The sequence below is a fragment of the Felis catus genome, chromosome D1, assembly GCF_018350175.1.
Source record: "Felis catus isolate Fca126 chromosome D1, F.catus_Fca126_mat1.0, whole genome shotgun sequence".
Lineage (NCBI taxonomy): Eukaryota > Metazoa > Chordata > Mammalia > Carnivora > Felidae > Felis > Felis catus.
The window spans coordinates 100841635-100863397 of record NC_058377.1 but is presented as its reverse complement, the minus strand read 5'-3'; the positions used below and the strand labels follow the sequence as shown (position 1 = coordinate 100863397).

Genomic DNA, 21763 nt, shown 5'->3' with positions numbered 1-21763 from the left:
TCACCTTTCTATCCCCAAAACTTTTAGTTTTTTTATAACACAGCAAGGCTTCTTTAATAGGAACATTCACCGGACTCTTTTCTGAGGATAAAGAAGACAACATAAAATCACGTTTTGTCTTATGGTGTTTTGGGTACCCAGAAGAGCCAAAGCCTGATCTAGAATTTGCTTGGTCACTTTGGAAAGCAGTTTAGAACAAGCACAAAGAAGAATGGACAAAGAAAACTGCTCCTCCTTGACTGAATTCTTTCTCTTGGGAATTACGGACAACTCTGAGATCAAAGTGACTCTATTCACCACCATCCTGCTTATTTATCTCACTAATCTCCTGGCAAACCTCGGAATGATTATTCTAATTAGAATGAGTTCTCAGCTGAACACGCCAATGTACTTTTTCCTTAGCCACCTCTCTTTCTGTGACCTCTGTTATTCCACAGCAATTGGGCCCAAAACGTTGGTAGACCTTCTAGCCAAAAACACATCAATCCCTTTCGTTGGCTGTGCTCTGCAATTCTTGGTCTTCTGTACGTTTGCTGATTCCGAGTGCCTACTGCTGGCGGTGATGGCCTTTGATCGGTACAAGGCCATTAGCAACCCCTTGCTCTACACGGTCAACATGTCCAGCAGAGTGTGCTTCCTGCTCATGGCGGGGGTTTACGTGCTGGCAACGGCAGATGCTTTGATACACACGACACTAACATTCCGGTTATGTTTCTGTGGATCAAAGGAGATTAATCACTTCTTCTGTGATGTACCCCCTCTCCTATTGCTCTCTTGCGCAGACACACAACTCAACGAATTAGCAATATTCACCATTTTTGGCTTCATTGAACTGAGCACCATTTCAGTAGTCCTTGTCTCTTATTGTTATATAATCCTATCCGTCCTGAAGATCCACTCTGCTGAGGGGAGGTTCAAAGCTTTCTCCACCTGCACCTCCCACATAACTACTGTTGCAATTTTCCTGGGGACCATGATCTTCATGTATTTCCGGCCGAGTTCTTCCTACTCTCTTGATCAAGACAAAATGACCTCCTTGTTTTACACCCTTGTGATTCCCATGTTAAACCCACTGATTTATAGCCTACGGAACAAGGACGTAAAAAGGGCCTTAGAAAAATTGAAAAACAAAATACAGTTTTAAGTATTTATAGTCTGTATATGTGCATACACCCACACACATATCGTGATTGTTGTTTTCATAAAATTATATGGTATGATTTATTTATTTTTACGGTATTTATTATTATGGTATTTTCTCAAATACTGAAAGAAATGAGTATCTGCATTAAAACTCAACCATAACAAGACACTGTATTTCCTCAAACCTGTCATGTGTCACTGTGGTCTTCAATTTATTTAAGAAACTCATTTGTGCAAAACATTCTGACTCTTCTGATTTTCCATATATTTATTTGTTTGCTTTTCATGTAAGCTTAATTGCAAGTATACTTGGATTTACTATTGAGTGTTCACTAAGTACTTTTCATACATGTTAATATTTTGAATTTCATGATAAATACAGTAGGTTCCAAACTAATGAATCCTATAATCTAGAGGAATGAACAAACATTAATTAACTGAGCACCCAAATAAGTCTTAAAACATTCATTAAGTAAAAGAGCTGGCAGTTAAAAATCTAGAAAAAATGTCAAAAGCTAGTGTATAGAAGAAAGGTTTCCTTCTATGATGATGTTTAGTCTCCGATCTAATTAAAAAAAAATCAAGCTGGGGAAAATAAAAGATTCTAGGCAGAGGGTCTAACATTACAGAGGTCCTGAGGTTCTATACCATTTTGGGATTTAAATAGTCCAACATGCAAAGGTTATAAAGAGAAGTGTAAAGTTCCTTGGTAAATTACATCATTGTACTGAAATTATCCACAAGTCTTCCATAATTTCCAAAGGAAGATTTCCTTCCTATCTTCCTCCTTCTCTGCTCTGGTTAAATGTCCCTTTTTATAATTCATAGACAATGATCTCCTTTAAGCATTTTTTTTAAATATTGCTTGGCTTATTGCCTCCAAAATAAGGTGTTAAGTGTTCTTTGTTCAAGGATTTAGCATTCCATCCCTGTTATCCAAAGTGCCTTCGTGGTGCCGGAGACAAGAAATGGCAAAACAAACGTATACCCAATGAAATATTAGATAACATTTTTAAGAGCTTATTAGACATTGGTAACACAATTAACTGAGGGTATGATATGTGATTTGAATATATATATTTTGTAATTCTCGAAAAAGTGTATAAAATGGTTGTGGATACTAAGGTAATGGATCTATAAAGAGCTACATACTAATTACATTAGAAGCAAAGAGTATTTTCCCATGTATATGCTTGGTATCTATCAATTTCATCTGTCTGTGCTCAACTTTCTGATGGCTAAAGCAATGAGTTAGCTTGTTGAGACAACATGGGTATGGCATATATTTGAGAGACTATTTAAGACTCAAGGACAGGGGTGTCTGTGTGGCTCAGTTGGTTGAGTGTCTGACTCTTGACTTTGGCTCATGTCATGATCCCAAGAGCCTGCATTGGGTTCCACTGAGTGTGGAGCCTGCTTAAGATTCTCTCCCTCTCTCCCTCTCCACTTTCCCCCCACTAGCACTCTCTCTCTTTCTAAAAAAAAAAATTTAAGAAAATAAAAAAAAATTAAATTAAAAAAATTTTTTAAAGATTCAAGGATACTCTTACCAATTGCAATCATAGAAATTAAAAGTCACTGAATGCCTTAGATTTTCCATTTGCTATTTAGAAATGCCTTTGTGTGAAAACATTTCAGAAAAGATGTAAACCTAAGATTTTCTCGTTTCCATAGGGGCGTTTGTGGGACCCCTTACCTGTCACACAGTATCACAGTGGAAAAAATGTATGGAGCATTTTCTGTTTTTAATAAAAGGAGTTAAGTGTTTCTACTTGAATGATATTTTCTCAATTAACACACACTATGTCAATATTGTTACTGATAAGCAGCAGTATGGTAGAAAACACTGTCTGAAATACATTGTCCAAAAATAAATGGGGTATAAGTAGATTGCTGGTAATTCAGGGAATGTAAATATGTCCTCTAGGCAACTAGTCTCTCTCCCTTTTGACAGCTATACATTACAACATCTAAAGATGGATTTGATTTACATATAGCAGTTTTATCAGATCTGGTTTGACCTAGGGGGAAAAAAAATTTAAAGAGAAGGAAATTTTGAGTCCTATGAATGGGATTCCAAATATAGAATTGACTAATTTAATTAAACATGGACTTCTTTTCCTTGAATATGAGGGGTTTAATAACACATCATGGGGAACATTTTTAGATTTGTTGGTGGATGGCCTACAATGACTCTTCTATCTTATTTATTTTACATGAAAAAGGAGTATCATATCAAAATACTTTATGTACTCTAGCTTACTTCAACCTTCATCATTCCTTTCCTCTGTAACCTCTATCACATCCTTCTCACATATACCCAATAACTGAGGAAAATATTGTCTGGAAGCATCTGGGTGGCTCAGTGAGTTAAGCGTCTGACTCTTGCTTTGGGGGAAGGTCATGATCTTGTGGTCCGTTAATTCAAGCCCCTCATTGAGCTGCACGTTGACAGGGAAGAAACTGCTTGGGATTCTCTCTCCCTCTCTCTCTGTCCCTCCCCCACTCACTCTCTCTGTCTCTCTTGAAATAAATAAATAAACTTAAAAAGTTTGTGAAGAAAATATTATTGTCCAAATGTAGCTTTTTTTGAGTAAAGGGGAAGTCTTTAAAGATGATCATATAAGAGGCCTTAAATTTCCCTCCTCCCCAAATTAACAGCTACAGATGCTACAATTCCCTCTGAAAGAAATCAAGAAACTGTCTGAGCAACTGTTATACATTGAGCAAATGAGAAAAAAAACCACACTGAATCACAGAAAAAGCTAAGACAAAACGTTGCCATAAAATTTACAATTGGGAAGAAACTCCTGGCTACCAGCTTCTCCATGAGGTATGGAAGGTTTATATCCTGCCCCCCATCTAATGTCCCACTGAAAGACCCCTGCTTAGCTTAATAACACACCCCCACCCTATCTTCAGTTCCGTAACGCCTCACTTGCAGGGCTTGCACTTCCACCAGTTGACAAACAGGATATCTGCAGTTAGACATCCGTACCCTGGGAGAGCTGTACCCCCACCTTTCCCTACGCAAGACAGGAACAGGTTGTCACATAAATAACGATGACCGCTTTCATCTCGCTTCTGTAAACCTGCTTACGCTCCCAAACCGGAGGTCCCCTGCCGCTTCGCACCCGGGCTCCAAGTTGCATCTGCCGAGAGAAACTCCATTTCCCAAGCTTTCCCAGGACGAAATTACCCCCAACCCTAACCACCACCGAGCAGAGAGCCTACCACCAGCCTGTATGCAAATGTAACTCAAAATGGTATAAAAGACCTGTAACCCCGTATATCGGGGCTCTCCCGCTTTCTAACACTGGGGAGCCCTGGTGCACCAGTAAAGACTCTCTGCCGAAATCGGAGTGCCGTGTGGTTCTTTGCGCCAACTCTCATTCCATAGGGCCTAGGAGCTTGGCTCCTAACATTTGGTGCGTTGGCCGGGAAGCGAGGGAAGGCAGGAGAACCCCGGCCCCGTCGGTAGATGACTCTCCGGCCCGGGCCACTGACGGACTGACTGAAGACAGACTTCTGTGCCTTTGTCTGCACACAGGTATTGTGTTCTATGTTTTGTCTCTGAACTGTGAATTCTGAGGCCGGCCGGCCACCTCAGTAGGAGTGTTGAAGGAGGACAGACGTGTCCTGAACCTTCACACCCCGGCCCCGAGGGACGCCTCGGTGGTGCTTGTAGAGGAGAACTGACAAGTTCGTCAGACTCCCCAAATCCGAAGGCAGGCCTCCCCTGCCATCTGAATCTGAATACCTGGCCGCGGCTCCTTGGTTGTTGTCTAGTCTGTGTTGTCTGGTCTGTATCGACATTGTAGTCATATTCGTGTGTGTGTGTGTAAGTGTGCGTGTGTGGACGCGTGGACAGGACGACACAGCCATGGGACAGACACTGACTACTCCTCTATCTTTGACTCTGACTCATTTCTCGGACGTCCAGGCAAGAGCTCGCAATCTATCCGTTGAGGTTCGAAAAGGTCGATGGCGAACTTTTTGTTCATCGGAGTGGCCCACCCTATCTGTAGGGTGGCCCCGGGACGGGACTTTTGACCTCTTTGTTATATTACAGGTTAAGACGAAGGTAATGGATCCTGGACCACAAGGTCATCCAGATCAAGTGGCCTATATCCTCACCTGGGAGGATCTCATCCGGAATCCTCCGGCATGGGTGAAACCCTTCCTTCCTTCCTGCCCCACTTCTCAGTCTACCCTCCTTCCCCTGAAAACCTCCAAAAACCGAGCCTCAACCCAAACTCCAGATCCGCCCAAACCGGTTTTTCCCGATGAGTCCCAAAGGGACCCCCTCCTCCTAGACGCTTTGTCTTCGCCGCCCCACGCCCCCGAAGAGACTTCACCGCCCCACAACCCCCTCTTACTACCTCCACCCTATAATTCACCCCTGGCCCCCGTCTCCGTCCTGTCCCCGGTGCCCCCTACTTCCCCTCCTGCCTCCAGTTCCTCCTCCCCCTCCCCAACTTCTTCCCCCGCCTGTACGTCAGCCCCATCCTCTACTCCAGCCCCACCCGATCTAACTCCCCAGACCCCACCTCAGACCCCCCGCCTCCGTCTCCGGCGATCGGACGACCCGAACGGCCCTCCCACTTGGCAATCTTCCCTGTTTCCTCTCCGGACAGTCAACCGGACTGTCCAATATTGGCCATTTTCTGCATCCGATCTCTATAATTGGAAAACTCATAACCCTTCCTTTTCCCAAGAACCCCAGGCCCTAACCTCACTAATAGAGTCTATCCTCCTCACACACCAGCCTACCTGGGACGACTGCCAGCAGCTCTTACAGGTCCTTTTGACTACCGAGGAAAGGCAACGAGTTCTCCTGGAGGCCCGGAAAAATGTGCCGGGGCCTGGAGGTCTTCCAACTCAGCTTCCCAATGAAATAGATGAAGGGTTTCCCCTCACCCGCCCGGACTGGGACTATGAAACGGCTCCAGGTAGGGAGAGTCTCCGAATCTATCGCCAGGCTCTGTTGGCGGGTCTCAAGGGGGCAGGGAAACGGCCCACCAATTTGGCCAAGGTAAGGACCATAATCCAAGGAAAAGAGGAGAGCCCCGCAGCCTTTATGGAACGGCTTCTAGAGGGGTTTCGGATGTATACTCCATTTAACCCCGAGGCTCCAGAACATAAGGCTACCGTGGCCATGTCATTCATAGATCAGGCAGCGTCTGATATAAAAGGAAAGCTCCAACGGCTAGATGGGATTCAAACCTATGGGTTGCAGGAACTAGTTAGGGAGGCAGAAAAGGTATATAACAAAAGGGAGACCCCAGAGGAAAAGGAGGCTAGGCTAGCAAAAGAGCAGGAAGCACGGGAGGAACGAAGAGATCGAAAGAGAGATAAACATTTAACCAAAATCCTGGCAGCTGTAGTGACAGAAAACGGAACAGGAAAGTCAGGGGAAACGAAGAGGCGGCCCAAAGTAGGAAAAGACCAGTGCGCCTATTGCAAAGAACGCGGGCACTGGATCAAAGACTGCCCTAAGCGCCCCGGGAACTCAAAGAAACCTGCCTCTGTGCTCGCCTTAGGCGAAGAGAGCGAATAGGGATGTCAGGGCTCCGGAGCCCCCCCCGAGCCCCGGCTAACCCTATCTGTAGGGGGGCATCCCACCACCTTCCTGGTGGACACGGGAGCTCAACACTCGGTCTTAACCAAGGCAAATGGGCCTCTGTCCTCGCGTACCTCCTGGGTCCAAGGAGCGACAGGAAGAAAAATTCACAAATGGACTAACCGCCGCACGGTTGACTTAGGGCAAGGGACGGTGACACACTCCTTTCTGGTGGCACCCGAATGCCCGTACCCCCTTCTGGGACGAGACCTCCTAACCAAGCTTGGAGCCCAGATACACTTCTCCGAAACGGGGGCCCAAGTGCTAAACCGGGATGGCCAGCCTATCCAAGTCTTAACTGTGTCCTTACAAGACGAACACAGACTTTTTGAAACCCCGGTCACCACTAACCTCCTCGAAGCCTGGCTGCAGGACTTTCCCCAAGCCTGGGCAGAAACGGGAGGGCTCGGTTGAGCCAAATGCCAAGTCCCAATCATAATTGACCTAAAGCCCACGGCAATGCCTGTGTCTATCAGGCAGTATCCCATGAGCAAGGAGGCTCATATGGGCATTCAGCCACACATTACTAGATTTCTAGAGCTTGGGGTCCTGCGACCTTGCCGCTCACCTTGGAATACCCCTCTTTTACCAGTAAAAAAACCTGGCACCCGGGACTACAGGCCCGTCCAAGACTTAAGAGAAGTCAACAAAAGGACTATGGATATCCACCCTACGGTTCCCAATCCCTATAACTTGCTCAGCACCCTGAGCCCAGACCACACCTGGTACACAGTACTGGACCTAAAAGATGCATTCTTTTGCTTACCCTTGGCCCCCCAGAGCCAGGAACTGTTTGCTTTTGAATGGAGGGACCCTGAAAGAGGAATTTCAGGCCAATTAACCTGGACCCGCTTACCCCAAGGGTTCAAAAACTCCCCCACTCTCTTTGATGAGGCTCTTCACAGGGACCTAACTGACTTCCGGACTCAACATCCAGAAGTAACTCTACTCCAATATGTGGATGACCTTCTTCTGGCCGCCCCCACAAAAGAAGCCTGCATACTAGGTACCAGACATCTGCTCCGGGAATTAGGAGAAAAAGGATACCGGGCATCCGCCAAGAAGGCCCAGATTTGCCAAACCAAGGTAACCTACCTGGGGTACATACTGAGTGAGGGGAAAAGATGGCTCACCCCTGGGCGAATAGAAACTGTGGCTCGCATTCCGCCGCCCCAGAACCCCAGAGAGGTACGTGAATTCCTGGGAACTGCTGGGTTCTGTCGCTTATGGATACCTGGGTTCGCTGAGCTAGCCGCCCCCCTCTATGCCCTCACGAAAGAGAGTGCACCCTTCACCTGGCAGGAAAAACATCAGTCAGCCTTTGAGGCCCTAAAAGAGGCCCTCCTCTCCGCCCCGGCTCTCGGGTTGCCAGACACCTCCAAGCCCTTTACCCTTTTCATAGACGAGAAACAAGGAATTGCCAAAGGAGTTCTAACCCAAAAATTAGGGCCCTGGAAGAGGCCAGTAGCATACCTGTCCAAAAAGTTGGACCCTGTGGCAGCGGGGTGGCCCCCATGTCTTCGTATCATGGCAGCCACTGCTATGCTGGTCAAGGACTCTGCCAAATTAACCCTTGGACAGCCACTAACTGTTATCACCCCGCATGCTTTAGAGGCCGTAGTGCGGCAGCCACCGGACCGATGGATAACCAACGCACGCCTAACCCACTACCAGGCCCTCCTACTGGACACAGACCACGTCCAATTTGGACCTCCGGTTACCTTGAACCCTGCCACGTTGCTACCGGCACCGGAAGACCAACAGAGCGCACACGATTGCCGGCAAGTACTGGCTGAGACCCATGGGACACGGGAAGACCTTAAAGATCAAGAGCTCCCAGATGCGGATCACTCTTGGTATACGGACGGGAGCAGTTACATCGACTCAGGTACCCGGAGGGCGGGAGCGGCGGTAGTAGATGGCCACCACATCATATGGGCACAATCACTACCTCCTGGCACGTCTGCACAAAAGGCCGAGCTGATAGCGCTCACCAAGGCCCTAGAACTATCCGAAGGGAAAAAGGCTAACATATACACAGATAGCCGATATGCCTTTGCAACGGCTCATACACATGGGAGTATTTATGAAAGAAGGGGCCTACTAACCTCAGAAGGAAAAGAAATTAAAAACAAAGCTGAAATCATTGCATTATTAAAGGCCCTTTTTCTTCCCCGAAAAGTAGCCATAATTCATTGCCCCGGGCATCAGAAAGGACAAGACCCAATTGCAACAGGAAATAGACAGGCAGACCAAGTAGCCAGGCAAGTCGCTGTGGCAGAAACGTTGACTTTGACCACAAAACTTGAAGAAACCAATCTTACGACCAACAAATATGCTTACACCCCAGAAGACCAGGAAGAGGCAAAGGCCATAGGGGCTATACTGAATCAGGACACTAAAGACTGGGAAAAAGAAGGAAAGATAGTCCTTCCCCGAAAGGAAGCCCTGGCAATGATCCAACAAATGCACGCCTGGACACATTTAAGTAATCAGAAGCTGAAGTTACTGATTAAAAAAACTGACTTCTTAATCCCTAAGGCAGGCACCCTCATAGAACAGGTAACCTCCGCCTGTAAGGTCTGTCAACAGGTAAACGCTGGGGCTACCCGAGTGCCGGAAGGAAAACGGACTCGTGGTAACCGCCCAGGAGTCTATTGGGAAATAGACTTTACTGAAGTAAAGCCTCACCATGCGGGGTATAAGTACCTATTAGTGTTTGTAGACACCTTTTCAGGATGGGTAGAAGCCTACCCCACCCGACAAGAAACGGCACACGTGGTAGCCAAGAAGATTTTAGAAGAAATCTTCCCCAGATTTGGACTTCCCAAGGTAATCGGGTCAGATAACGGGCCGGCCTTCGTTTCCCAGGTAAGTCAGGGGCTCGCCAGGACACTGGGGATTAATTGGAAATTACACTGTGCATATAGGCCCCAGAGCTCAGGACAGGTAGAAAGAATGAATAGAACAATAAAAGAGACCCTTACTAAATTGACCTTAGAGACTGGCTTAAAAGATTGGAGACGCCTCCTATCTCTGGCTTTGTTAAGAGCCAGAAATACGCCCAACCGTTTCGGGCTCACCCCGTATGAAATCCTTTATGGGGGACCCCCCCCTTTGTCAACCTTGCTCAATTCCTTCTCCCCCTCCGATCCTAAGACTGATTTACAAGCCCGACTAAAAGGGCTGCAAGCGGTGCAGGCCCAAATCTGGACACCCCTGGCCGAACTGTACCGGCCAGGACATCCACAAACTAGCCACCCATTTCAGGTAGGAGACTCCGTGTACGTCCGGCGGCACCGCTCTCAAGGATTGGAGCCTCGTTGGAAGGGACCTTACATCGTCCTGCTGACCACGCCCACCGCCATAAAGGTTGACGGGATCGCCGCCTGGATTCACGCATCGCACGCCAAGGCAGCCCCAAGAACCCCTGGACCGAAAGCTCCCAAAACCTGGAAGCTCCACCGTTCGGAGAACCCTCTTAAGATAAGACTCTCCCGTGTCTGACTGTTAATCCACCCTGTCCCTGCACAAACCCAAAATGAAACCCCCAGCGGGAATGGTCTTTCTGTGGGTCCTCACAAGCTTGGGGGCGGGAATTGGAGCTAAAATTGTCAAAGAGGGGAACCCACATCAGGTTTATACCTTGACTTGGCAAATCTACTCCCAGAGCGGGGAAGTTGTCTGGGAGGTCCAAGGTAACCATGCGCTTAATACTTGGTGGCCCCCACTTACCCCTGATTTTTGCCAGCTGGCAGCTGGATTAGACACTTGGGATATCCCAGCTAGAAGCCCCAAGAACCTGCAGTCCTACATGGGGGAAAGAATCCAGCAGATGACTGCCCATGGATGCAGTAGTCCCACTGCCAGATGTAGATTAGCCCAGGCAGAGTTCTATGTCTGTCCTCGAGACAATAGGGATAGGGCCACTGCCCACCGATGTGGGGGATATGAAGAATATTTCTGCTCGGCATGGGGCTGCGAAACTACTGGCGATGCCTACTGGCAACCTACCTCTTCCTGGGACTTAATCACCATTACAAGAGGTTACACCAAACCTGACCCCGATGGACACACTTGCTACTATAAAAAGGGCACAGAAGGGTATCATCATTGGATAAGTCCCCTGTCTCTACCTCTTAAGATTACCTTTACAGATTCAGGAAAACGGGCTCTCGGATGGCAGACGGGCTACACATGGGGACTCCGATGGTACCTACCGGGAAAAGATAGGGGGATTGTTCTAAAAATCAAATTAAAAATAGATACAATCACCCAAACCGTAGGTCCCAACCTAGTATTGGCCGATCAAAAAGCTCCGGTCCAGCTAGCCATCCCAGTCCAGCCACCAAGGGCCCCAACTCAGACACCGGGAATTAACCCTGTTAATTCCACTCTAAGCCCCAGTCTAGGATACCCGACCCCCCCCTCTCGACCGGGCACAGGAGATAGGCTCCTAAACCTTGTACAAGGGGTATACTTAACTCTCAACCTTACGGCCCCAAATCAAACTCAGGACTGTTGGCTCTGCCTAACGGCTAAACCCCCTTACTATCAGGGAGTTGCTATAATTGGGAACTTTACTAACCATACGAATGCCCCACTGAGATGTAGCACTACACCTCGACATGGCCTCACTTTAACTGAAGTCACCGGTCATGGCCTATGTATTGGGAAAATTCCACCCTCACACCAGAATCTCTGTAGTCAGACCATACCATCTGTCGGGCAGGGTCCCTATTATTTGACCGCTCCCAACGGAACGTACTGGGTCTGTAACACCGGACTCACGCCATGCATCTCGCTCCAGGTACTCAATAATACTGCCGACTATTGCATCCTAATTGAACTTTGGCCAAAAATCTTCTACCATGACTCAGAATATATTTATGGCCACTACGAACCCGGCGGCAGATTCCGGAGAGAACCAGTTTCCCTCACCGTAGCACTGCTCCTAGGGGGATTAACTATGGGAAGTTTAGCAGCTGGCATAGGGACAGGCACCGCAACTCTCATAGAAACTAATCAGTTCAAGCAGTTACAAATCGCTATGCATTCTGACATACAGGCACTAGAAGAATCCATCTCGGCACTAGAAAGATCCCTAACCTCCCTCTCAGAAGTGGTTTTACAAAATCGGAGGGGACTTGACCTGTTGTTCTTACAAGAAGGCGGGTTATGTGCTGCCCTCAAAGAAGAGTGCTGCTTCTATGCTGATCACACAGGAATAGTGAGAGACAGCATGGCCAAGCTGAGGGAGAGACTCAAACAAAGACAAAAGCTGTTCGAATCTCAGCAAGGCTGGTTTGAGGGGTGGTATAACAAATCCCCCTGGTTTACCACTCTAGTCTCCTCCCTCATGGGCCCTTTAATACTCCTACTATTAATACTGATGTTCGGACCTTGCATCCTCAACCGCTTGGTACAATTCATAAGAGAAAGACTCTCTGTCATCCAGGCCTTGGTCCTAACTCAACAGTACCACCAACTAAGACAATTTGACGCAGAAAGGCCAGATACAATCGAATGAAAGGTTTCATTCGACGCCAAAAGAAAATGGGGGAATGAAAGACCCCTGCTTAGCTTAATAACACACCCCCACCCTATCTTCAGTTCCGTAACGCCTCACTTGCAGGGCTTGCACTTCCACCAGTTGACAAACAGGATATCTGCAGTTAGACATCCGTACCCTGGGAGAGCTGTACCCCCACCTTTCCCTACGCAAGACAGGAACAGGTTGTCACATAAATAACGATGACCGCTTTCATCTCGCTTCTGTAAACCTGCTTACGCTCCCAAACCAGAGGTCCCCTGCCGCTTCGCACCCGGGCTCCAAGTTGCATCTGCCGAGAGAAACTCCATTTCCCAAGCTTTCCCAGGACGAAATTACCCCCAACCCTAACCACCACCGAGCAGAGAGCCTACCACCAGCCTGTATGCAAATGTAACTCAAAATGGTATAAAAGACCTGTAACCCCGTATATCGGGGCTCTCCCGCTTTCTAACACTGGGGAGCCCTGGTGCACCAGTAAAGACTCTCTGCCGAAATCGGAGTGCCGTGTGGTTCTTTGCGCCAACTCTCATTCCATAGGGCCTAGGAGCTTGGCTCCTAACACCACCATTTAATAATCCCACTAGAGGGACAGGCCTCCAAGTCCTCTGGCTCCAAAGGTCAATGAGTCTTATATCACAAGAGTCATAAGACTATAGCAAATAAAATAGGAGATGCAGCTATCACACCAGGGCTCAGAGCAAAGATAATAGAAAAGACCATTCCTCAGTCTTTTCCTGAATGAGATTTATTTATACAATTTAACAGACTGAGTGTCCGGCTTCTGATTTTGCATGCTTCTAGGGGCTGACTGGGATTCTCCCTGGACACCAAGGAGCCTGTGGACATGTCCCCAACTCTCTCCCTCCTGCCAACCCCAAGTCACCAGTATCTTCCTGGAAGGAATTTGTACACATGTCTGCACCCCAGTTTTTGCAGCTGCCATCTGAAGAACGTGTTCCCAGATCATCTGACTACAATAGCCAACAGGGTTTCCATTCAGAAATGCCACAGAATTTTGGGGGCACCTGGATGGCTCAGTCAGTTAAGCATCCGACTTCAGCTCAGGTTATGATCTCACGGTCTGGGAGTTCAAGCTCCACATTGAACTCTGTGCTGACAGCTTAGAGCCTGGAGTCTGCTTCAGATTCTGTGTCTCCCCCTTTCTCTGCCCCTCCCCTGTGTGCACTTTGTCTCTCTTTCTCAAAAATAAATATTTTTTAAAAATTAAAAAAAAAAAAGAAATGCCACAGAATTGTAAAATCAATTCAGGTAACTTTTCCAACCATAATAGTATGAAACTAGAAATCAAACAGAAGACAAGAACTGGAAAATTTACAAATATGTAGAGATTAAACAACATGTTCTTGAAAAAAAAAACAATAGGTTAAAGAGGAAACCAAGAAAGACTTCAAAAAATCTCTTGAGACAAAAATGGAAACACCGCATATCAAAAGAAAATGCACCAAAAACAATTTTAAGTGGAAAGTTACAGTTATAAAACAAAGATCTTGGGGTGCCTGGATGGCTCAGTCGGTTGAGCATCAGACTTCAGCTCAGGTCATGATCTCTCTGCTCAAGTGTTTGAGCCCCATGTAGGGCTCTCTGCTGACAGCTCAGAGCCTGGAACCTGCTTCAGATTCTGTGTCTCCCTCTCTCTCTGCCCCTCCTCTCCTTATGCTCTCTCTCTCTCTCTCTCTCTGTCTCAGAAATAAACATTAAAAAAAAAAACTTTTAAAAGAAAAACCAAGATCTTAAATAAACAGCCTACATTTATATCATAAAGAACTAGAAAAGAGAAACAAACTAGGCCTAAAGTCATTTGAAGGAAATGACTAACAAAAATCAGAGCTGAAATAAGTGAAAAAGACACTAAAAAGAAAATAAATAAGATCAATCAAACTAAGAGCTGGTTTTCTGGAAAGATAAACAAAATAGAAAAATATTTAGATGGATTCACCAAGACAAAAAGAGAGAAGACTCAAATAAATAATATTATAGCTGAGAGAAGATACATTTCATTTGATAGCAAACAATTACAAAGAACAATAAGAGACTACTATGAACATTTATATGCCAATGATTTGGACACCCTAGAAAAAGTAAATAAGTTTCTAGAACGTACAACTGACTGAGACTGAATCATGAATAAATAGAAAATCTGAACAACCAACTGCTATTAAAGAGATTAAATCAGTATTCTAAATCCTCCTCAAAAAAGAAAATTCACACCAAATCCCTTCATTGGTGAATTCTATCAAAATTTTATGAAGGTGTCATAGACAATTCTTTGCAAACTCTTCAAAAAATTAGAAGAAACAATACTTTCAAACTCATTTTATGAGATCGGCATTACCCTAGTACCAGAACCAGGCAGAGACACTATAAGAAAATTAAAGACCAACATCCTTGATGGACATAGATGAAAAATCATCCACAAAATATTGACAAACCAAATTCAACAGTGAATAAAAAAGGACCATAAACCATAATCAAGTGTGTTTAGTCCAGGGATGCAAGAATGGTCCAACATCCCTAAATCAATCAGTGGGTTATACTATATTAACAAAATGAAAGATAAAAATCATATGATCATCTCAATAGCTGCAGCGAAAACAATTGACAAAATTCAACATCCTTTTATGGTAAAGATCTCTGCAAACTGGGTAGAGAGTGAAATTACCTCAACATAAATAAAGATCATATGTAACAAGTCCACAGCTAATATAATACTCAACAGGACAAAGGTGAAACTTTCCCTCTCACATGAAGAACAAGACAAGGATGTCCACCCTTGCCACTTTTATTTGAAACAATAGTAAAAATCCTAGCCACACCAATTAAGAAAGAAAAGAATAAAAGCATCCAAATTGGAAATGAAGAAATCCAACCATCTTTATTTGCAGGTGACATGATATTGTATATATACAAGATCCTAAAGATGCCACCAAAAAGCAGTTAGAATTAATAAAAAAAAAAAAATCAGTAAAGTTGCTGGATACAAAACTAATATACAAAAAAAATGAGTTTCTTTTTATGCACTAACAGTGATCAGCCAGAAAAATATTTTTTTTTAAATGTCTTAACAACAAAAAAATAAAATACTTAGGTATAAATTAATCAAGGAGGTGAAATAATTTTACAAATTTCACACTAAAAGCTATAAGATATTGATGAAGGAAATTGAAGAAGACACAATTGGAAAGAGATTCCATGCTCATACATTGGAAGAATTAATATTGTCAGTATGAAATCAGATACTGTGATGCCTGCAGTTTTGTTCTGCTTTCTCAAGATTGGTTTGGCTTTTTAAGGTCTTTTTTTTTGTTTCATAGAAATTTTAAGATTATTTTTCCTACTTATGTGATAATCACTGTTGGACTTTAGATAGGGATTGCTCTAAATATGTAGATTGGTAAAATGGATATTTTAGGTAGGATGGCTATTTTAACAATATTTGGTAAGGACAGAAAATTATACTTTAATACTTCTTAACTTTGTAAAAATTGCAACAAATAAAGCACACCAAATTGTTTAAAAAAGGAAATAAAACTGTGGTGTTCCCTAAAACCTCTTCTATGTACACATGCACCTATGATCTCTATTAGTGGAAACAGTTTGCAAAACTCATTTTTCCTCTTCTTTCTGTTACCCACTTATCTAATCACTTAAAATACCAACTAATATTAAATTAGGCATTATTTGTGAAAGTCCTGGTATTAGGGCTGCAGGGTATACAAAAATTAGCCAAGAGTAGCTATTATTTCTCAGGAGCTTACAATGGAGTAAAAGACTGAAAGAAATGAAAATATATGAATGAAATATCTGAATGGATGAAATAAAATATCTGAATGAAATAAAAATAAGTCAAGAAAAAGTGCTGAATGGAGTGGATGTTACAGGCATAAAATAATTGGAATCCTGTTAGGTAATATGTGGTTGAAAGAATGCCATCAAATACGATTAATGAAAATATAAACATTGAGGAATTTTCTACTTCCTTTTTTAAAATTTTTTTAATGTTTAGTTATTTTTGAGAGAGAGAGAGTGAGCAGGGGAGGAGCAGGGAAAGGGAGACAGAGAATCTGAAGCAGGCTCTGCACTGTCAGTGCAAAGCCTGATATGGGACTTGAACCCAGAACCATGAAATCTTCACCTGAGCTGAAGTCAGATGCTCAACCAAATGAGTCATCCAGGTGCCCCGATTTTTATACTTACTAAGTGGGAAGGGGAAAGAGACTTTTTTCGAAGTGAAAGAACCAGGATAAACATCATTAATAATAAATAATTAACAAATAAAATAATCATTGTATTTAACAAATTTATTAATTTAATAAAGTAAACAAAAGGAATAATATTTGAGATAAAATAATTAAATTTGAATTTCTTTAGAAGTCTGGAAGAAGACGGTATAAACTCAAGATAGCAATAAACCATACTACAAAAATCATCTCACCTTCCTAACAACAATTTGGTGCAAGTGCAAAGAATTGGTCTTTGCTGAAGTTGTCGGCTATGTTCACCAGGGAAAGTGCAGAATTAGAAATCGAATTAATCACATGTTTGTTTAAGTGTGAGGGCAAAGGCTTGAGAGATTTCAGTCCCAAATGACACTGAGTAAAAATAAAATGCAATCTCTAGTGTTCAGCTACCAGGGGCAAGCACAGAAAGACTTGCTCATCACAGGTAGGTTTCTGAGTCACTAAATTTAAAGAGTAAAGAATAAAAACCTTGCATTTGAAAAAATGAGGAATCAAATATTTAGGACATTGTAAGTGAATTTTTTTTTACTTACTTCCTTTGGGTAATAATCTGCAATCTAATGGCAAAAATATGTACTTCTGATAAAAGAGGTTGTTTAGAAGTAATTTCATATTAAGTTTATTTATATATGTTGAGAGAGAGAGAGAGAGAGAGTCCAAGCAGGGGAGGAGCAGAAAGAGAAGGAGAGAGAGAATCCCAAGCAGGCTCCCCACAGTCAGCACAGAGCCAAACAAGGGGCTCGATCTCACAACGATGAGATCATGACCTGAGCTGAAATCAAGAGCTGGAAGTTTAACCAACTGGGCCACCCCAATTCCCCTTGGAGTAACTTTCATTACTAAATGTATAGTTTTACCTAAACCAAAATAAAGAAGAAAAACTTTTTTTTTAAATCGTATGAAAAGGTACATGCAAATCTAAGATATTCTTTTAATTTTTAAAAACAATAATAATTGAAATATCACAACGCAAATACTAATTTATATACATCTAACCCCATATGAACCACATACCATATTTACTCCAATCCAAAGCAAAATAAGACCATCATTTATATTCCAATTCTCACATATCAATAGAAAGACAGGTGCCTGCACACACATACATATATAAACAAACAGAAGCCTATATATGAAAAATATAATTTCTTGTTCAGCTCTATTTTTGATGAAAAAGTTAGGTTTAAATCCAAAGAGATGTAATTGTATATGTTATTTCTCTTTTCATTTGTTTTTAGCATTTTTCCTCTACATGAGCTTTGGTACCAGACCACCATTTCTGAGTGTAAGTAATAATAATGTGGCAAAACAGTAAAAATGTTGTATTGTTCATTACTTTTATTTTTTCTTCTATGAATTTTTTAAGTTTATTTATTTATTTTCAGAAAGCGTAGGGACAGTGAAAGCAGGGGAGAGAGAGAACCCCAAGAAGACTCCATGTTGTCAGTACGGAGCCTGATGTGGGGCTCAAACTCACTAACTGTGAGATCATGACCTGAGCCAAAATCAACAGTCGGATGCTTAACAGACTGAGCCACCTAGACACTCGTGTTCATGATGTTTAAATGAGAGATCTGTTCATGATTTCCAGTTTTAACACACAGGCTTGAACAAATCATGGTTTTTGAAGAACAGAGTAAGTGTAATCGCTTTTAGGCTCAATTTGATATTTGTTTTTCAGACATAAAGCTGTAAATTCAGCTTTGCCTTTAGGTGTGACTTTTATATTATGTTTGATCTGTGATGAGTTTTCATTCATGATTGCTGAGATAAAGCAGTGAAGGTGCACACAAGTCATATATTTGGTAGGTGATGTGCAAATTGATAATCAAACTTTAAATTCTATCACAAACATTAATTTTGTCAACAGTATAACAATGAAATGTTTCTGGGCTATTTTCTGAGGATAAAGAATATAATATCTGAAACAAAACCTTTCTCATGTATAGATTGTATTTTTCTGAGTTTCAAGAGGAATTAAAACCTTGATATACTGTTTCTTGATTATTTCGGGAGCATTTTGGAAGAATAAAGAAGAATGGATGGAAAAAATTGCTCTTCTGTGAATGAATTCCTTCTCCTGGGAATTAGCAATAACCCTGGAATTAAAGTGACCCTGTTTGTCACATTTCTAATTGTTTATCTCATCATTCTTATTGCAAACCTCGGGATGATCATGTTAATTAGAATGGATTCTAAGCTTCACACACCAATGTATTTCTTCCTCAGCCACCTCTCTTTCAGTGACCTCTGTTATTCTACAGCAATTGGGCCCCGGATGCTGGTGGGCCTCATTACCAAGATAAAGTCAATTCCTTTCTATGGCTGTGCTCTGCAATTCTGGATCTTCTGTACCTTTGCTGATTCTGAGTGCCTACTGCTGGCGGTGATGGCCTTTGATCGGTACAAGGCCATTAGCAACCCCTTGCTCTACACGGCCAACATGTCCAGCAGAGTGTGCTTTCTGCTCATGGCTGGGGTTTACATGGTAGGGCTTGTGGATGCTTCTGCAAATACAATATTATCATTCAGGTTATGTTTCTGTGGATCAAATGTGATCAACCACTTCTTCTGTGATGTCCCACCTCTCCTTTTGTTATCTTGCTCAGATACCCAAGTTAATGAGTTAGTGATATTCACCATTTTTGGCTTCATTGAGCTGATTACCCTTTCAGGGCTCTTTGTGTCTTACTGTTATATCATCCTGGCAGTGATAAAGATCCGCTCTGCTGAGGGGAGGTTCAAAGCTTTCTCCACCTGCACCTCCCACTTAACTGCTGTTGCAATTTTCCAGGGAACCCTGCTCTTTATGTATTTCCGCCCGAGTTCTTCCTACTCTCTTGATCAAGACAAAATGACCTCCTTGTTCTACACCCTTGTGATTCCCATGTTAAACCCTGTGATTTATAGCCTGCGGAACAAAGATGTGAAAGAGGCTCGGAAAAAACTTAAAAATAGGAAGTGGTTTCATTGAAAACTTATATGTACCTATTTTTCTCCCAATCTTACACTATAATTTGTGAAGTTCAAAATTGTTTTGATTAAAGTGGTATGATCTAGGGGTGCCTGGGTGGCTCAGTTGGTTAAGCAGTTGACTTCAGCTCAGGTCATGATCCCGCAGTTTGTGAGTTCGAGCCCCGTGTTGGGCTCTGTGCTGACAGCTCAGAGCCTGGAGCCTACTTTGGATTCTGTGTCTCCCTCTCTCTCTGCTCCTGCCATGCTTGTGCTCTATCTCTCTCTGTCTCTCAAAAATAAATAAATGTTAAAAAAAAAAGTGGTATGATCCAACAAGTATTTATACCATGTTCCTGCCATAACCAAATGTGTCATTTCTTTAGTACTCCATGATTCATTTTTTGTCTTGAGCTTATACTTGGTATTCCTTATTTATGGAAAATTTATGGACTCCTAGTTTGCCCAATTTGTGTTTCTACAATCTCTCATTTGTGCATAAATCTAATTTCCTATATGTTAGTGAGAGTTTTCTAAGTACGTAACACACTTCTATGTGTTTTGTATCTTATGGTGAATCTAACAGTTTTGTGTTAATGAATCTTGTCATCTAATGGAAACTGATGAAGTTTTGGGGTGATGGTGGGGGTCCAGAGCTGAAGGTCAAGAAAGGCTTCTTGAAGACGTCCTTTGCACAAAAAGGTGATTTTTTTTTTTTTTTTTTTTAAGCACAGAGACAGGACCCATGGGCAGGAAGAGCTGCCTGGGACCCTGTGGAAAGACTGGTTCTATACTTGGGAGTTTGGAGAGGAGGGAGGGGAAGTCAAGGGGAAGTTTTCAAAAAGATTTCATATGCTAAAGAAGACTCCCAGGATACTGGAGGCCAAGCTCTTGTCAAGCTTAGGTTATTTTTCCCTCCAGCAAAGTATTAACATTAAGACAGTAGGGAGATCCTGGAGAAACTTTTTACTCTGCCAGCCTCTGATAGTTGTCAATGGACTGCAGTTTATAAGGAGATTGAATTTTACCTGCCATTTCCTTCTTGCCTTTGTTCCCCATATCACTATGGAGGTGTGATTTTGAGGTTCCAGGAAAGGAGTCTACAGGTTTCTGGAGATTAGGCTATTAATAAAATTGCCTTTTTCTTGTAATCTATCAAGACATGGAGACCCATGTCCTGCTTGACTGTGATCTCCTTCAGTTAACCATTTGTTTTCTTTCCTTTCCTTTGTTCTTGAGTAGCCAGGAGTGCCTGTGGAATATCACACATATCCCACCTTGGTGGGAGGGGGGGTGTTAGCTCAATTTTGCCCTCAGCCTGCCTACATAGGCAATCTCATCAGAAGTGACAAATGTTAATTAAATGATCGTTCAAATTATTTGTAATAAACTGTAATTATGCCATAAAATAAAAACAGAAACAAAGCACAATGTTCCATTATAGTGAAGAATGTTGAAAAGTTCTTCCTGGTAATGGGAACAATCTGGGATCTAAAAGATAAGTAGGAATTAGCTGAGAGATGCACTAGATAGAGAAAGCATTCTATGCAGATAGATCAGCAACTAGAGGGTCCCCAGGGGAACAGGACCACATCATTTCTGTGGAACTTAAAGAAAACCAGTATGGCTGGGCTATAGTGCTACCCTTCACAACTCAGTCACTTCCTCCAGGGGCTTTCCTTCCCTCTAGCACTCGCTAAGCTTGGGTCCCACACCACCCTGAGCCTGGGAACTTTGTTGAATCTACTCTGTTTCCTAAATCGTTACCTTCAATGTGGGGTAATGAATACCCAGAGTTTAAGGACTGGATATTTTTATCTCTTTCCTCAAGCCCCATTATAGCATCTGGGTAAAGAAAAAATGAAAAAGATCCAAAAAGTTAATTGTTATTGAATGTTTATTCGTGGGAAGTAAAAGAAAAAAATCGCTGAGATCAAGTATGTGCCTTAAATACATTTTTTGAATCATATATGTAAGCACATAAAGTAGTTGTGGATGCCAAATTCAAGGGAAGGATGAAGACATGCAAATTACTTGGAAAATAATTAACCCAGAGGGCTCTTGCCTGGGTGTTTACCAAGATATTTGCAACTTGGCTCTGCTTTAGTCTGCTGATGATCAAATCACTGAAGTGATTTCTTCAGTAAGTCTGGATAAAAACAGCTCTTGCAGGACCAAAGAAAAGTCAGGGACACTCTTAAATGTTTGCTACAATTACACAACCTGAAAATC

At 43.0% G+C, this 21763-nt stretch overlaps 2 protein-coding genes across 2 annotated transcripts; both read left to right on the top strand.

Moving 5' to 3' along the window:
- Window positions 1-208: 208 nt before the first annotated feature.
- On the top strand, window positions 209-1144 carry LOC101098577 (olfactory receptor 5W2-like). The gene has a single exon (XM_045038152.1). The coding sequence runs from the start codon at window positions 212-214 to the stop codon at window positions 1142-1144; it is 933 nt and encodes a 310-aa protein (XP_044894087.1). The 5' UTR covers window positions 209-211.
- A 17473-nt stretch (window positions 1145-18617) lies between these two features.
- On the top strand, window positions 18618-19553 carry LOC101098086 (olfactory receptor-like protein OLF2). The gene has a single exon (XM_011286836.1). The coding sequence runs from the start codon at window positions 18618-18620 to the stop codon at window positions 19551-19553; it is 936 nt and encodes a 311-aa protein (XP_011285138.1).
- The last annotated feature ends 2210 nt before the right edge of the window (window positions 19554-21763 follow it).

What these genes read in the sequence shown, in the direction of transcription:
- LOC101098577 (XM_045038152.1), top strand. Translation starts at nt 212, where the DNA reads ATGGACAAAGAAAACTGCTCCTCCTTGACTGAATTCTTTCTCTTGGGA.
- LOC101098086 (XM_011286836.1), top strand. Translation starts at nt 18,618, where the DNA reads ATGGATGGAAAAAATTGCTCTTCTGTGAATGAATTCCTTCTCCTGGGA.